This window comes from Mesocricetus auratus, unplaced genomic scaffold, assembly GCF_017639785.1.
Source record: "Mesocricetus auratus isolate SY011 unplaced genomic scaffold, BCM_Maur_2.0 Super-Scaffold_100018, whole genome shotgun sequence".
Lineage (NCBI taxonomy): Eukaryota > Metazoa > Chordata > Mammalia > Rodentia > Cricetidae > Mesocricetus > Mesocricetus auratus.
Window position 1 is genome coordinate 25,175,061 of NW_024429199.1, and position 13,682 is coordinate 25,188,742.

Genomic DNA, 13,682 nt, shown 5'->3' on the forward strand with positions numbered 1-13,682 from the left:
GTCACATGTGAAATTTCTTTGTAAAAGGAAGCCAAAACAGTCATCCTTTTCGAATGTTTAAAAGAGTTATAAATAAGCAAACAACCAATGCTATTATTCCTTCCAGGTTCCATCCTGAAACTTCACTCACACAGACACAACCAGAACAGTTGTAGGGTGTTACTCTGGCCTTCAAGATCTTCTTTAAACTTCTTGGAAGCTATCATTCTTGTAAATAAAGCAACTCCTATCATCAGCTCCACAAGAGCTCATGAACCATGATTCTTTGAAATCACTGGATTTCTCTTCCATGTAAAAGATGAAAAGATGAGAAAACTCACAATCACAAAGCCCTGTTACTAAACAGTCGGTGTGCTTAGTGGAAGCAATTGCTCAATCACACAATTCAAGACTTCTCTAAAAGCACATTAAAAAAGATGCAAAATTACCATCAAAGCGTAAAATATGCTTGTATCATTACTGTTCATAAACACTACTATGAATAATTTCAATAAAATTCACAAATTCTTACTTGGTGATTAATCATTTTCAGCTAATGAAGATATGCTATTTTTAAAAAGCCATACCTTGGTCAATTTCACTTAACTGGTGATTCAGAAGAGAATTAGAAGATTCTTTCAGATCTTCATAGCCATATTCTTCTACAGGGTTATCACGTCGTGAGTAAATAAACTGAGCAGCTACAACACAAAATGAAGAATTCTATAATATAGCCAGTTGCCAACTTTTTCTTACTTTTTGACACAGGTTAAGATAAAGGAGATGGGACTGTAATTCATTGGTAAAGTGCTACCCTAGTATGTATAAGGTTCATGCAGGAACTGCTCTGCTTCTCTTTTTTCCCCATCTCTCCATCACATACTCTATCTTCCCCATCTCTCCATCACATACTCTATCTTTCCCATCTCTCCATTATGTTTGTTCGACATAGTGGCACTCGCTGGTCAATGTATATCACAAGCATGCTATGTGTCCTCGCAGAACAGAGAGGCAATGGATCCTCTGGAACTGAGGCTATGGATGGTCCTCTGCAAGAACATCAAGTGTATGCTTAACTACTGAGCCATCATCTCTCCAACCCTCAACAGTCCTTAAGTTTTTAACAACTCATTTTCCAATCATAGAGTAACACCGTATACCAGTGACATATATAGAAAACTTTGACTTTCAGATATCGGTCTGTGTTTCTCTAACATACTGGCTGGTACATCATTCAATATGGAATGCAACTGGGTATTAAGTATGTCATTAAAAGAAAGAATTTGTAAAAATGCCATCTTATACCTATGCCTCAGTGACATAAAAGCTGAGTAAGGGAAAGCGTTATCATCCAATCCCAAAGTATGGATGCCACTAAATTTAATCCTCAAGCCTGTTCAATTGCAAGGAAGTGAAGTTAGCATGTTAACAGCAATTGGCAAGCTAAGTAATAGTGGAGAGACCACTTCGAATGCCCATTCCTGATAATGAATTTGATGTCTATAACCATCTGGGAGCCTTCATCCAGTGGCTGATGGAAGCAGAGGCAAACACACAATTAAACACTGAACTGAACCCAAGGAACCCAGTGGCAGAGAGAGAGGAGTGATGAGCAAATTGGCAAAGAATGGGCTGGCAAAACCAGCAGAGACAGCTGATCTGAACAGGGGAGAGCTCTTGGACCCCAGACTGACAGCGGGGAGGCTAACATGGGACTGATCTGGACCCCCCCAAAGGCGAGTGTCAGTGAGAAGGCCTGGGCAACCTATGGGGCCTTGAGCAGTGGATCAGTGTCTATCCCTGGAATACAAACAGTCATCGTGTGCCCATAGCACAAAGAGGGATGCTCTCTCAGCCTGGACTCTTAGGGGAATGCCTGGACCCTACCCGGAGTGAAATGACAGACTCTAGATATCCCCTATGTGGAAGGAATTGGCAATAGGGTGGGAGGCTGGGGGGGAAGGGGAGTGCGGGAGGAGGGGAGGGAGAGGGAACTGGGATTGACATGTAAAACAAGCTATTTAAAATTAAAATAAAAAATGATATTAAAAAAAAGGACAGAAACACAAACGTGCTATAAAACAAGGCATTGTGGGGCCTTTACATTACTTCACTTTCCTTAAGAGCATAATAAGCCCATTGCACAGAATTCCTACATTGGACTTTTGAGCATGGTTCCGGGGAGTTATTAATGTTAAAAGAGACACTGCCTCGCTGGGCAGTGGTGGCGCACGCCTTTAATCCCAGCACTCGGGAGGCAGAGAGGCAGGCGGATCTCTGTGAGTTCGAGGCTGGGCTGGACCGACAGCCTCCAAAACAATACAGAGAAACCCTGTCTCGTAAACACCCAAAAAAAAAAAAAAAAAAAAGAGAGAGAGAGACACTGCCTCTAAAATTTATAGATAATGTAGAGAATATAAAGTTGCAGCCCATAAATAATATTTATAATCAGAAATCAGAAGGTCATAAGCCAATGACCTTATAGATTAGCAGGGAAGAAAAAGAAGAAAATTTGTAATAGCATACTTTAAAATCCAAATGAGTAACACAGTTAACAAGTACTAGAGAAACAAATTAATCACAGGAGATTGGTGCAGTTACAAAAAGGAGATTAAGAACAGAAAAAACTAATGACTGAACGAATGGAAAATCCAATACATGCAGAGAAAATGAGAGGTAAAACGCAAGTTTTCTTTCCTCAGATTAGGTCATTGCAATTAGTAAGTAAGGGTGTGAAGGTGACAAATCAATATGCTTCAGCCTAAAAAATGCCACCCCAACACAACACGCCAGCACTCTTTGGGAAGTCTAATCCCTACTGCCCTGTCACTACACTGAGACTACACTCTCAGTCACAGCCTTGTCTCAGGAACACTTATGTGAACATTCGACTTTGCTACATTACTCATTCTTTACACCTCGCTCAATCAGGCTTTTGCCTTTGCAAACTCTAGAGTCCTGCATCCTTATCCATCAGGAAGATATCTCCAGGTGTGCCAGCACTTTCACTAAGACTGTTACTGGTTATGTTACTTTTCTTAGGTTGAATGGCCTGTCCTAATCTTATTTTTAGTCTTATTTTTGAACACCACAAAGTATTTCAGAAAGGTATACATTATTGATTTACATGTATGTGTATCTTTCCTCATCTTATTCAAGGAGACAATCAGCATTACAGATGAAAGACTGAAGAAACATTCTGTTGCCGATTCTGTAATCCCTTTTCCGTGGTTAAAGTCTCAGGCTAGAGATGAGTCTTACAACAGAGGGCAAGCCCACCATGTAATACTTAGATTGGCAGTCTTTTACTTCTAGTGATCTAAAGCAAATCCTTAAAGTCTGTGGCATTTTAGTTTACTCTATCAGCTACACTAGAAATACAAAGGGTGTCATTTTCTGCCTAGAGATTTACGAATTATTTCTCAAAACTCTTTTTTGCTTAGTTCAACTGTGCAATTTCTCCAACTATGTCTCATATCACTGTGACCCAAGAAACCTAAGACCAATTCAATGCTGACTGAGATGAGAAATCAAACACTCCCCTCAGCAAGTTTCACTCTAGAGATTTCCATAGCAAAGCGGAAGTTCTTACTTAAAAGCTCCTATGCCTCCTGCTAGAAGCTTCTGTTTCTGCAGATGTTCCTTGCTGTTACACCTTCCGAAACAAAAATTTCTAACTTCCAAACTCATACTATAGAAAATATTCTAGAAGTCCTTGCTAGTGGCTGGGATTGCCACAGGCCAACAGAATAAGAAGCCATAGAGGCTGAGGTCAGGAAAGAGACAGGGGGGGTGCAGGGGATGGGGGCAGGGGGCAGGGGGCAGTCCAAACCTTGTGTACACTGTGAATATGCAGTACTCATTGGTTAATTAAGAGCTGACTAAACTATAGCAAGGCAGGATAAAGTTAGGCGGGACAATCAAACAGAATGATGGGACAAAGAGGGTCAGATCCAGCGATGCCTCTCCAGGAAGCAAGACATGCTAGAGGACAGATAAAGCCACAAGTCACGTGGCAATAGATTAACAGAAATGGCTTAATTTAAATATAAGAGTTAGCTGGTAACAATCCTGAGCTATCAACCAAGCATTTGTAATTAATACATGCTTCTGAGTGATTATTTGGGACTAGGTGGTTAGGACAGAAAAATTCCACATACACAGAAGCAGGCAGATCCCTGTGAGTTCAAGGTCAGCCTGGTCTGCATACTGAGTTCTAGGACACAGAGCTACATAGTAAGACTATGTTTTGAAAAAGCCAAAGTAACAAACAAAAAACAGAAAAAGAAAAGAAACTGTCCTACAAGCCCCACCTCCAATCTGCTCATTGTAGTCTACTATACTAGTCCACTTTGTACATCATCATGAGTCACCTGCTAAATCCCCTCCCTGTTGAACCGCCTCCAGTCACAACTGACACAGACATAGAATGAAGAAAAGTTTTCACACTTTGGTTCCCACTTCCCTCCTGGTTCCTATTTCCCATCCCAGTCTCCTTTCACGTTGTAGGTTGTATAAATCTTGTGAGTCTGCCAAAACAAACACCATTCAGTAGGCATCACTCTACCTACCTACAACCCAATTTTCCAGCCCACTCACCGCTCCTGTCAAACATGCTCAGGGCTGTTCTCTACCCATCAAACTACAGAACTGTCTGAACAGGACCGCACACAGCTGCTTTTCAACAAGAAAAAAAAAAAACAGGTGGGGGGGTCCTCCTTACACACAACTGATGATGAGTAAAGGTTCTAGATCAAAATATATTAAAAGACTACTTCCAACTTACATTAATTGAAACAAAATACACTATTCAAATTGCTTTTACTGGTTCTTTTGCTATTACTGCCCTGACACACTCAATAATCAGTATGAAAAATCTTTCTAAAAGGAAATTTTTAAAGAGCTACATTTAAAAATCACATTTTATCAAGAAATGTAAGCTTAGAAATCAAAAACACATGCATGTGACTAAATTTCAGAAGTTTCCATTAATTAGCAAAGCAACTCAATTACAGGCTTCATTAGACCATGAGTATAGTATGTTCACCTCTTGAATGAACAAAAGAAGGTAGATTTTTATTTCCTGAGCTACTCAACACATTACTTGTTCATTAACCCCTAAAGGAGAAGTACTCTTCTAAAGGGTATTCAGATACTGTGATGCCTAATCTTGTTTGTGAAAAGAGGAATCTCAATTGAGGAATTGCCACCATTAGGACGGCCTGTGAGCATGTCTGTGGGGGTATTTTCTTTGCATAAACCCTTTCCTCCCCAGATTGCTTTATTATGTCCTGCATTTTATGTATTTGATTACAGCCACAAAGGAACAAATAGGACAGACACCAACAATGACAGCAGAAATGAAGAGGTGGTTCTGCTTCACAGAGCAGCCAACAAAGCCCACGGCCGCAAAGCCTACTGACTGCTCTGTCATGGCATGCTACTGCTTTAAGTAACAACAACTATTCTAAAACTGCTCATTCTCATTGGAAATTACCTGAAAACACACTTAAAAATAACCTAGGCCCAGCACATGGCACTCAGGCCTGTGATCGTAACTTCTGGGACTCTGAAACAGGGAATCCCAGACTACAGGTTAGCCTGTGATTCATGCTATGTTCCAAGATAGCACAGGCTAAAGTGTTTTGGTCTAATGCTACTGTTAGGCCACATATTTTCCTTTTCTTAATTGTTCTTGGTGGTGGTGTTTTCATTACTGCTGTCTTCCTACATTGTGTTGTTGGGGGGGTCACACCCAGGATCTCACACATGCCTACTAAGCTACATGCTTGCCTACTAAGCCACATTCCCCACCTGTAAATGTTCTAAATTCATATTCAGATGCTTTTGTTAAAAGAGTTTATCAAAAAAGCAAAACTATTTAACTACCTATTGTTTAATAATGTCAACAGACTTCCAATTGTACAAAAAAAAAGTAACTTACAAATAGGGTATCCAAAATATGAACAATGGAGAATGTACATCAAGCCATGAGAACAAACAAAAGTCTCTGATCAAGGTGTCATGTAAGTCAGGCCACACATGTGAACCTCAGGAAAACATCTTATGAAAGAATAACTTTTGTGCTGTTAGCACACCAGGTAAATGTGACCTACCTCGACTACTGACTTGCATTAATTGTGAGCAATCATTGCTGCGTGAAGAGTCCACTTTTATACAAACCATATTCAACAAACCCTGTAGATCTCAACTTGTTTTTGAGACAGTCTCTCTTGGTAGCCCTAGCTGGCCTAGAACTTGCTATATACACCAGGCTGGCTTCAAACTCACAATCAGCCTGCTTCTGACTCCTGAGTGCTGGAATTAAAGATGTGTGCTACTGCATCTAGTAGACCTCGATTCTTATAAGCCTTCAAATCTACATCTAAATATTACTATTCTTTTCCTAAATAAATGGTTCCCTGTAAAGATATGCCTTTTTCTTGCCAGCAGCTTTGGTTTATCCCCCGCCAGTCTCCTGGGCTCTGCTGCGTTGTAGTCCCCAAATAACACACAAGACGCTGTATTAATTATGAAGCTGTTGGCCTTGCTTGTTTCTTACTGGTTAGCTCTGACTTAAGTATTTATCCCATAATTGTTAATCTAAGTATTTCTCTTACCAGAAAACTTTCCGGGCTTCTTATCCCTACGGCAGTTACATCTTGACTCCCTGTGTTTCTCCTACCCAGAGTCCTCTTGGACTCCTAGTCCCACCTATCTTGCTTCCCTATTGGCCAACAGTGCTTTATTGACATATACATAGGACTTCCCCCATCATCTCCTCTTTACTGTCTAAACAAAAAGAAAGGTCTTAACTTTAACATAGTCAAATTATATATAACAGAACAGTTATCAAGTAAGAACAGTTACAATAGTTCCCAAATGTCAGTCTAATATTCCAAATATTCCTGGCATAAGATTTACTACTGCCTTCAGAGGTCTTATAGACTTTCACTAATAATCAATTAACATTTCAGTGAATTATATTAACTGCAAGATACAGAGATTATTAGCAAAGAAGTCTTCAAAGCTTCCCTTAAACTGCTTAAATTTTGTTTAAAAAGACAGTTGGGTAAGAGCTCTTACTACACAACCATGAGGGTCTGAGTTCAAATCCCTAGTATCCATAAAAACCAGGTGTGGTCATGTACATATCTGTAAAACCACTGCTTTGGGTGGCAGGGACAGCAGGATCTCGGAGGCTTGCTGGCCACCAGCCTGCGGTAGCACTTGTCTCCAAGGACTAAGGTGAAGAGTGATACAACAAAATGCCTGAGGTTCTCCTCCACACTCCCCAAGTATGCACAAAGGCATGCACCTACACAGACACAAAGGCATGCACCTACACAGACACAGACCACATACACAGGAATGCACAGAAAATTTAAAATTATTTGTGGGTCAAGAAATTCTTACAGGCGAACTTGGGGCATACTTACAAACCCATCTAAGTATGTCCAAAGCTGGAGGACCACCAGGAATTCAAGGCCACTCTGGACTATACAATGTCTATTTTTTGTTTTGAAATAAACCCATTATAAAACTTTAAATTTAACATGTGAGTATATAAGTAAATACACACATATCTTTTTAAATTATGTTTTGCTTGTTATGAAACAGGGTTTCTCAGTGTAGCCCTGGCTGTCCTGGAATTCACTCTGTAGACCAGAGACCTGCCTGCCTCTGCCTCCCTTGTGCTGAGAATAAAGGTGTATGCCACCACTGCCCAGCTACATATATTTTTAAAAAGTACACATTATAATTTTAATGACTCTAGTCCAAGATGACATTCATACTTATTTGACCTTTTTAAACAGTCAAATCATTTTTTTAATAACTTACCTGTTGACGGTGAAATACAATAGTCATCCTCCACAGACTGGCCATATAAATCATCTTCTTCAAAATCTAAAATACAAAACGGATTCATTACAAGTTCAATCACATCTTCTTTATTCATGAGCAAACACCTGAATCATGTACAAAATAAGTTAAAATAACAACTTTCAAGGAACCTGCATGTCTACTTTTTCATAAATTCTAAGAATTCTACCTACAAAGTAGTTATTTACTAATAACCATCTAAATTACTGACAATGTATACTTTTAAAACACACATAGGCCTTCTGTTTTTAAGCTAATTGGGCTTTATTTAATTTTCTCACATCTTTCTTGTTACCAAAACCAGAAATAATCCTGTAGATGATATATGTGAATTGTCTAACTTCACAAAACCTGAGGTAAGCCACCCGTTGCTCTCTAGGCAAACATCTTTACAGGGTATACAATCCAGCCATAAAGTCACTCTTCATGGAGAACCAGAAAACCTGACTTCAATGATGTTAAGTCTTAAAATGGAGTTTGTAAGTGAATTAAGTCGATCTTAATGGAGTCTGTTCTTAGGCTGAGATTTTCCCAAGGTTGCCAGAGTCTTCCCTGCCACCTTTACCTTCAGCAGCCTCCTCTAATTTATTGCCTTCAACGTACAACTCATGTTTCAATGAATGAGAAATGACAGGAAACACTTAGTTTAGCCAAGTACCTGGGATACATGTGGCGCTAAATTAATGTGTTCACAAGTTAATGAGTCAAACTATTTAAAACCCTGCAAGGAACATAAATTTATACCAAAGACTGTTACAGAGACGTTTTCAGTACAAAGTGTGCACATTTCCAGGTCTGTCAACACCAAAAGTCTAACATCCAGGACAGGGTGATTACAAAACTGTATGACAAGTTCTCACCATGGGAAATACAGAGCAATCTGGGAACACACATGTGAAAACTAGAATTTCCCCAGGAACAGAGAGTCAGCCATCTCTCTAAAACATTCATGCAGCAGGAACAGCATGCTTAAAGGCTGAGACAAAATGTCATGGTAAAGAAAAGTTGTATGACTGCTCTTACTAGATAAAAATATGCTAGTCAATAAACCAGACTGTAATCCCAAATTTAAAAATGCCATTCACAACCCCAAGAAATATACCTTTAGACATAATTTATATATATATATATATATATATATCTTTAGACACAGTATAAATATAGCATATGTCTATAGTATATATGACATAGTAAAATCACTTTTACTAGTTTACTAGTTCAGGTGACCTAAAGAGCTACAATATTAAACATGGAGAAAATTATTCTCTGCCATCTTCCTAAAGTGGTTCATTTCAACAAAATATTGGCGAGATTTACTGCATATACGGTATCACACCAGTGACTGGGCTAGACTTTTAGACTAGCTGAGACAGGCTACAAATGTAGAACACTTGCTGGCCCGTTATGCACAAAGCCCTAGGTTCCAAGAGCAAGTACTACATAAAGCAGGCCTGCCAGTGTTTGTCATCTATCACTTGGGAGACAGAATCAGAGGCAGGAGAATTATGAGTTCATCATCCTTGGTGAGACAGTGAATTCAAGCCCAACATAGGTTATGTGAAACTCTCTCAAAACAAAAAGAAAAACTTAGTAGTTGAGGCCGTTATGAAAAGTACTCCAATATACACAGAAAAGCAAAGGTGTTACAAAGAGGAGACAATAGATTTTAGACCTCAGACTAATGAAATTAAAATACTTTTATAAATGTTTAATTATTGAAACTCCAAAGGGAAGCCTAACTGGGAAGAAGACTAGACACTGAAAATGAATTACACTTTTGTAAGCAGGAAGGGGGAAACATCCCATGACAGAACAGGACAGGCTTGGTTATGATGTCACCAATTGTTACAAAGAAATATAACCTGACCCGAGGTAGCCAAGATAAGAAGGTATTTAGCAGTGACACAGAGGACATACAACTCTTGCCAAATACTTCACACAGAAATCCTGACCCTCTCTGACTTAGATGTTTTCTTTCACATTGCTCCCACAGCAGTGTCATTACATTGTGTGGAATCTCTCATGTTTTAACCAGCTGCTCCTTTAGACTGTCCTTAGTATCTTAAACAGTACTCCAAGCACTCAGTTATCACATGATGAGGAAGTAAATTACAAAGGAGATTCGTGTCCTTTATCTCATATCTACAAGATCTCTCCCAGTCTAAAGTCATTTCTCAGTGGGAGTGGAGCGGAAGGCATTTTAGACATCCAATACAATATTCTGACAGTGAATGTCTGCAAAGTAAGACATTCCTGGCCGACTGGATCCAAGTCTTCAAATGCAGCACAGGGTGTTAGCTGTCCAAGCTGGAGTACACTGACGCTCACAATCTCCCAAGGATGTCAATTAACAACCAACTTCAACATTACATGTTCCCAAAAGCAGTAGGTCTTTAATCCTTTTGCACTAGTTCACATTTTTTTTATTTTTAGCTTCTGTGACGCTTGATAATACCTATTATTATCCACTCATTGCATGACAGTCTTCCTAAAACCACTTTTCAATTAACTCCTTGAGAACATTCATATACGTATTTTTTCATTAAAAAAAAAACCAGTGAGTCTCTTCATACGATCTCCCCTCTACTGTTGCTTTACATTCTCATTTTAAAATACATTTACTAGTATGAGTCAATAAACTGAGTGTACACTTGAAGATCAGCAAAACGACTTAACTCCTTGAGTCTTTTACACTTGAATCTTTTCTACTTCTTACGTTCCGAATTTTCAAATTCGCTGAAAATTCGGGTCAAGCGAGGTTACGCAAGTCAAGACGCAAGAACCCAGGCAAATTATTCTATAAACCTAACAGTTTTAGCAGGTCGATTGAATGTAAGCACTAAGCCAGCCTATTATATAAATAAGCAATGCCTCGTGGGCACATGTGAAGGAGGGCTTATGACACAAAAGTTAGAAATTGGCGCGCGAGTCCCCAGAAGAGGCTATCAGAAAAGAGGCAGCGTTCAGATAGCAAAGGGCGTCAGATCCCAACGTCGCCGAACACCGTAGGCCCTTGAGGTGCCACACTGTCACCCGTCCGTAAGTGAGGTCAACACAGAAGGCAGCAACCACGCTATCTTCCTTCCCTGGGACACTGACGTCCTACCCTTCCCCCCGCCTTCTCCCCTCCTCGCCACCAACCCCAGTTCCAGTGTGGCTCCGGGGTCCGCACTCCCATCCCGGCGGGTGTAAAGGGGCCAGGATCCCAGCTGTTACGGCTCACAAGACGGCCCGACGCGGCCGGCCCTGCCGCTCACCTTCGTCGTAGTTATAGCCTCGGACGTTCCGATGCCGCGCCATCGCGGCACACAGGGCGCCAGCCACAGTCCCTCCCAAAGAACTCGGCTCAGACACGGATGGGGCGCCAAGCGCGGCCCGGAGACCTCTTCCGCGCCATCTTGGCTTCCGCCAGGCCTCGGCGCCAAGCGTCTGCGCAGACGCGACGTCATACCTGCGCACTACGCGACGGCAAGCTCTCAGGGTCACAGTCGGCCTCCCGAGAGCGCACGCGCACTCGCGAGCCGGAAGGCGGCGCGAAGCCCCGCCCACAAGCAAGTTGACTGACGTGGATTTCAATGCCGAAAATTTTTTTTTCAGCTGCTTCCACGCTATTGATTGACGGTGAACGTGACAAGCGGGGATCTTTGACGTTCAGGATTATTTTCCATGTTTGGTTTTTGATCATTTGGGAATCTGCCTATTTGACTCAATAAGAGCAAGGAGTCTGTTTCAGCTTTTAAGCTGTAGGTAAACACGATAGACGTCCACAAACGTGTGTAAACGTGGCATAATAATTAGTTCAAGCTTTAGAGGGAGAACGACCTTTTGAACAAGTAATTAAAATGTAGCTACACTAGGTCACTATGCTTTGTGGGCAATTCATGGCTTCAGGTATGGGCTCCATCCTCCATTAACAGCCCTGGTAAACAACTGTCTGGCCTTAGCTATGTAAACTATTTTCATTAACAGGGAATAATTAAGAGAGATGCCTTGGGCATTGATTGAATACATAAACATGTGAACTTGCTAAGAGCATTTAGTACAAGCTTTTCAGACACACCACTAGCCTTGGGTACTCATGATGTATTACATAATACATAAATCTATAACCTGTTATTAAACATCCTCATTTCATAAACCATAAGGCTAGTAATGCTGTGTAAAAGCATCAGCCTCATTATCATACCGAACAACCTCTTTGTTGTAGCTTGTTTTTGCAATGCCAAGGCCTTGTATCAAAGGCAAATGTAAAATTCTATCTTACTCAGCTTTTCTTGTCACAATAAGGAGAAAACACAAATTAAATTCATATTTGTAAATGGCTCAGGTTTGATTCTGACTCCTGAGTGATTATTCTTTACTATCATTGTTTAATATGTCTCCAAGGCAAACTTTTATGCAAAAAAATGTAGATGCTAATTTTATATGGTTTTTAAGTGTTTTATTTTACACCTTTAAATAATTTCTACACTGCAGCCTATCTCTTTGTAAGTGAAGATATTATCTTACTCATATATTATCTGATTCATAAAGTTGTTAAGTGATATTTGCCCATGTAAGAAAACTTAACACAGAACATTAAGGTGCTGAGAAAATACTAAATGTGCTGGATATGGTGGATCATTCCTTTAATCTTAGTATTTGGTAAGGGGAAGCTGGAGGATCAGGAGTTCAAGGTCATCCTTGGCTACACAGAGAGTTCCAGGCCCACCAGCACTATCTGAGACCCTCACATATAAAACATATACAAATGACAGCTTCTATCTCACTGTAATCATCAACACTGCTAACCACAACTCAGGGATGCAGCTCATGGAGTAAATGAGTTATGAACTGACCACACAAACAGTACAGGAAACACTCCTTCTTCCTAAGAGATGACACTTAATTTGGCTCTGTGGGCCAGTTCATTTTGTTGATTTGTGGAAAATAGCATAGTGCTTGTGATTGTTAGTTTCATTGTCAACTTGGCATAACAGAGAGTCACCTGAAAATTTGGAGGCATTGCCTTGGCTTGACGATTGATGTGGGAGGTGCCAGTCTACTCTGAAGAACACCCTCCCTAGGTAGGTGGGCCTGGGCTATATAAAAAGCTAGCTGAGCCTGAGCCAAAGAGTGAGTCAGTAAGAGGTGTTCTTCTATAGTTTCTGCTTCACTTTCTGCCAGAGTTCCAGCCCTGACTTCCCTCAGTGATGGACTGGAACTTGGAAGTGTGAACCAAAAAGACGGTTTCCTTTCCCAAGTTGCTTTCGGTCGCTGTCTTTACCACAGCAACAGCATGAAACTGGAACGCTACCTGTTGATAGTGACATTGAAGTAACATCGAAAACAATGAGCAGCACATACTTAACGTCTGTAATTTGAAATATTTAAGTATATGTAAATGCCAGCAAAACCGTCAAGACAATGAATATATGCAGACTTTCAAGCATTTATATACAGAACATAAAAATCCAAAATGTCCACAGATAGTACTGTCCTCTATGACTCCCCAACATAGCCTTTGGCAACAGCTGATCAGCTTTCTCTCACTTGTGTTTTTACATTTTTCATGGAGACGAAATCTGGAAATATGTGTTCTTTTTTATGCTTGCTTTTATTCAGCATAATTATTGAGATTCAATCACATAGGTGCTTGGATCAACAGTTTATTCCTTTTTCCTTCAGAAAGAGTTCCATTGTGCAGAAATGTAAGAGAATAAGCAGGCATGACCTGGTGGCCAACCTACTTGGCACACAGTGCTTCTAAATAAGAAGCATGGCACACCATGCTCGTAAAATCAGGACACTGAATTCTGAAGTAGCATGAGCAGCAGATT

The 13,682-nt window shown here is 40.4% G+C and overlaps 1 protein-coding gene across 2 annotated transcripts in view; it reads right to left on the reverse strand.

Moving 5' to 3' along the window:
* Window positions 1-11,303, reverse strand: part of Hbs1l (HBS1 like translational GTPase) — a 67,126-nt gene extending 55,823 nt beyond the window's left edge. The window contains exons 1-3 of one of the 2 annotated variants that reach the window (XM_013110178.3): window positions 11,121-11,298; window positions 7,822-7,887; window positions 567-680 (exon numbers count right to left, since the gene is read on the reverse strand). In XM_013110178.3, the coding sequence (XP_012965632.1) occupies window positions 567-680; window positions 7,822-7,887; window positions 11,121-11,163 (223 nt within the window). In that variant the 5' untranslated portion in view covers window positions 11,164-11,298. Of the gene's footprint in view, window positions 1-566; window positions 681-7,821; window positions 7,888-11,120 lie in introns of both variants that reach the window. The other variant, XM_005065825.4, reaches the window with a different exon arrangement.
* Window positions 11,304-13,682: the final 2,379 nt, after the last annotated feature.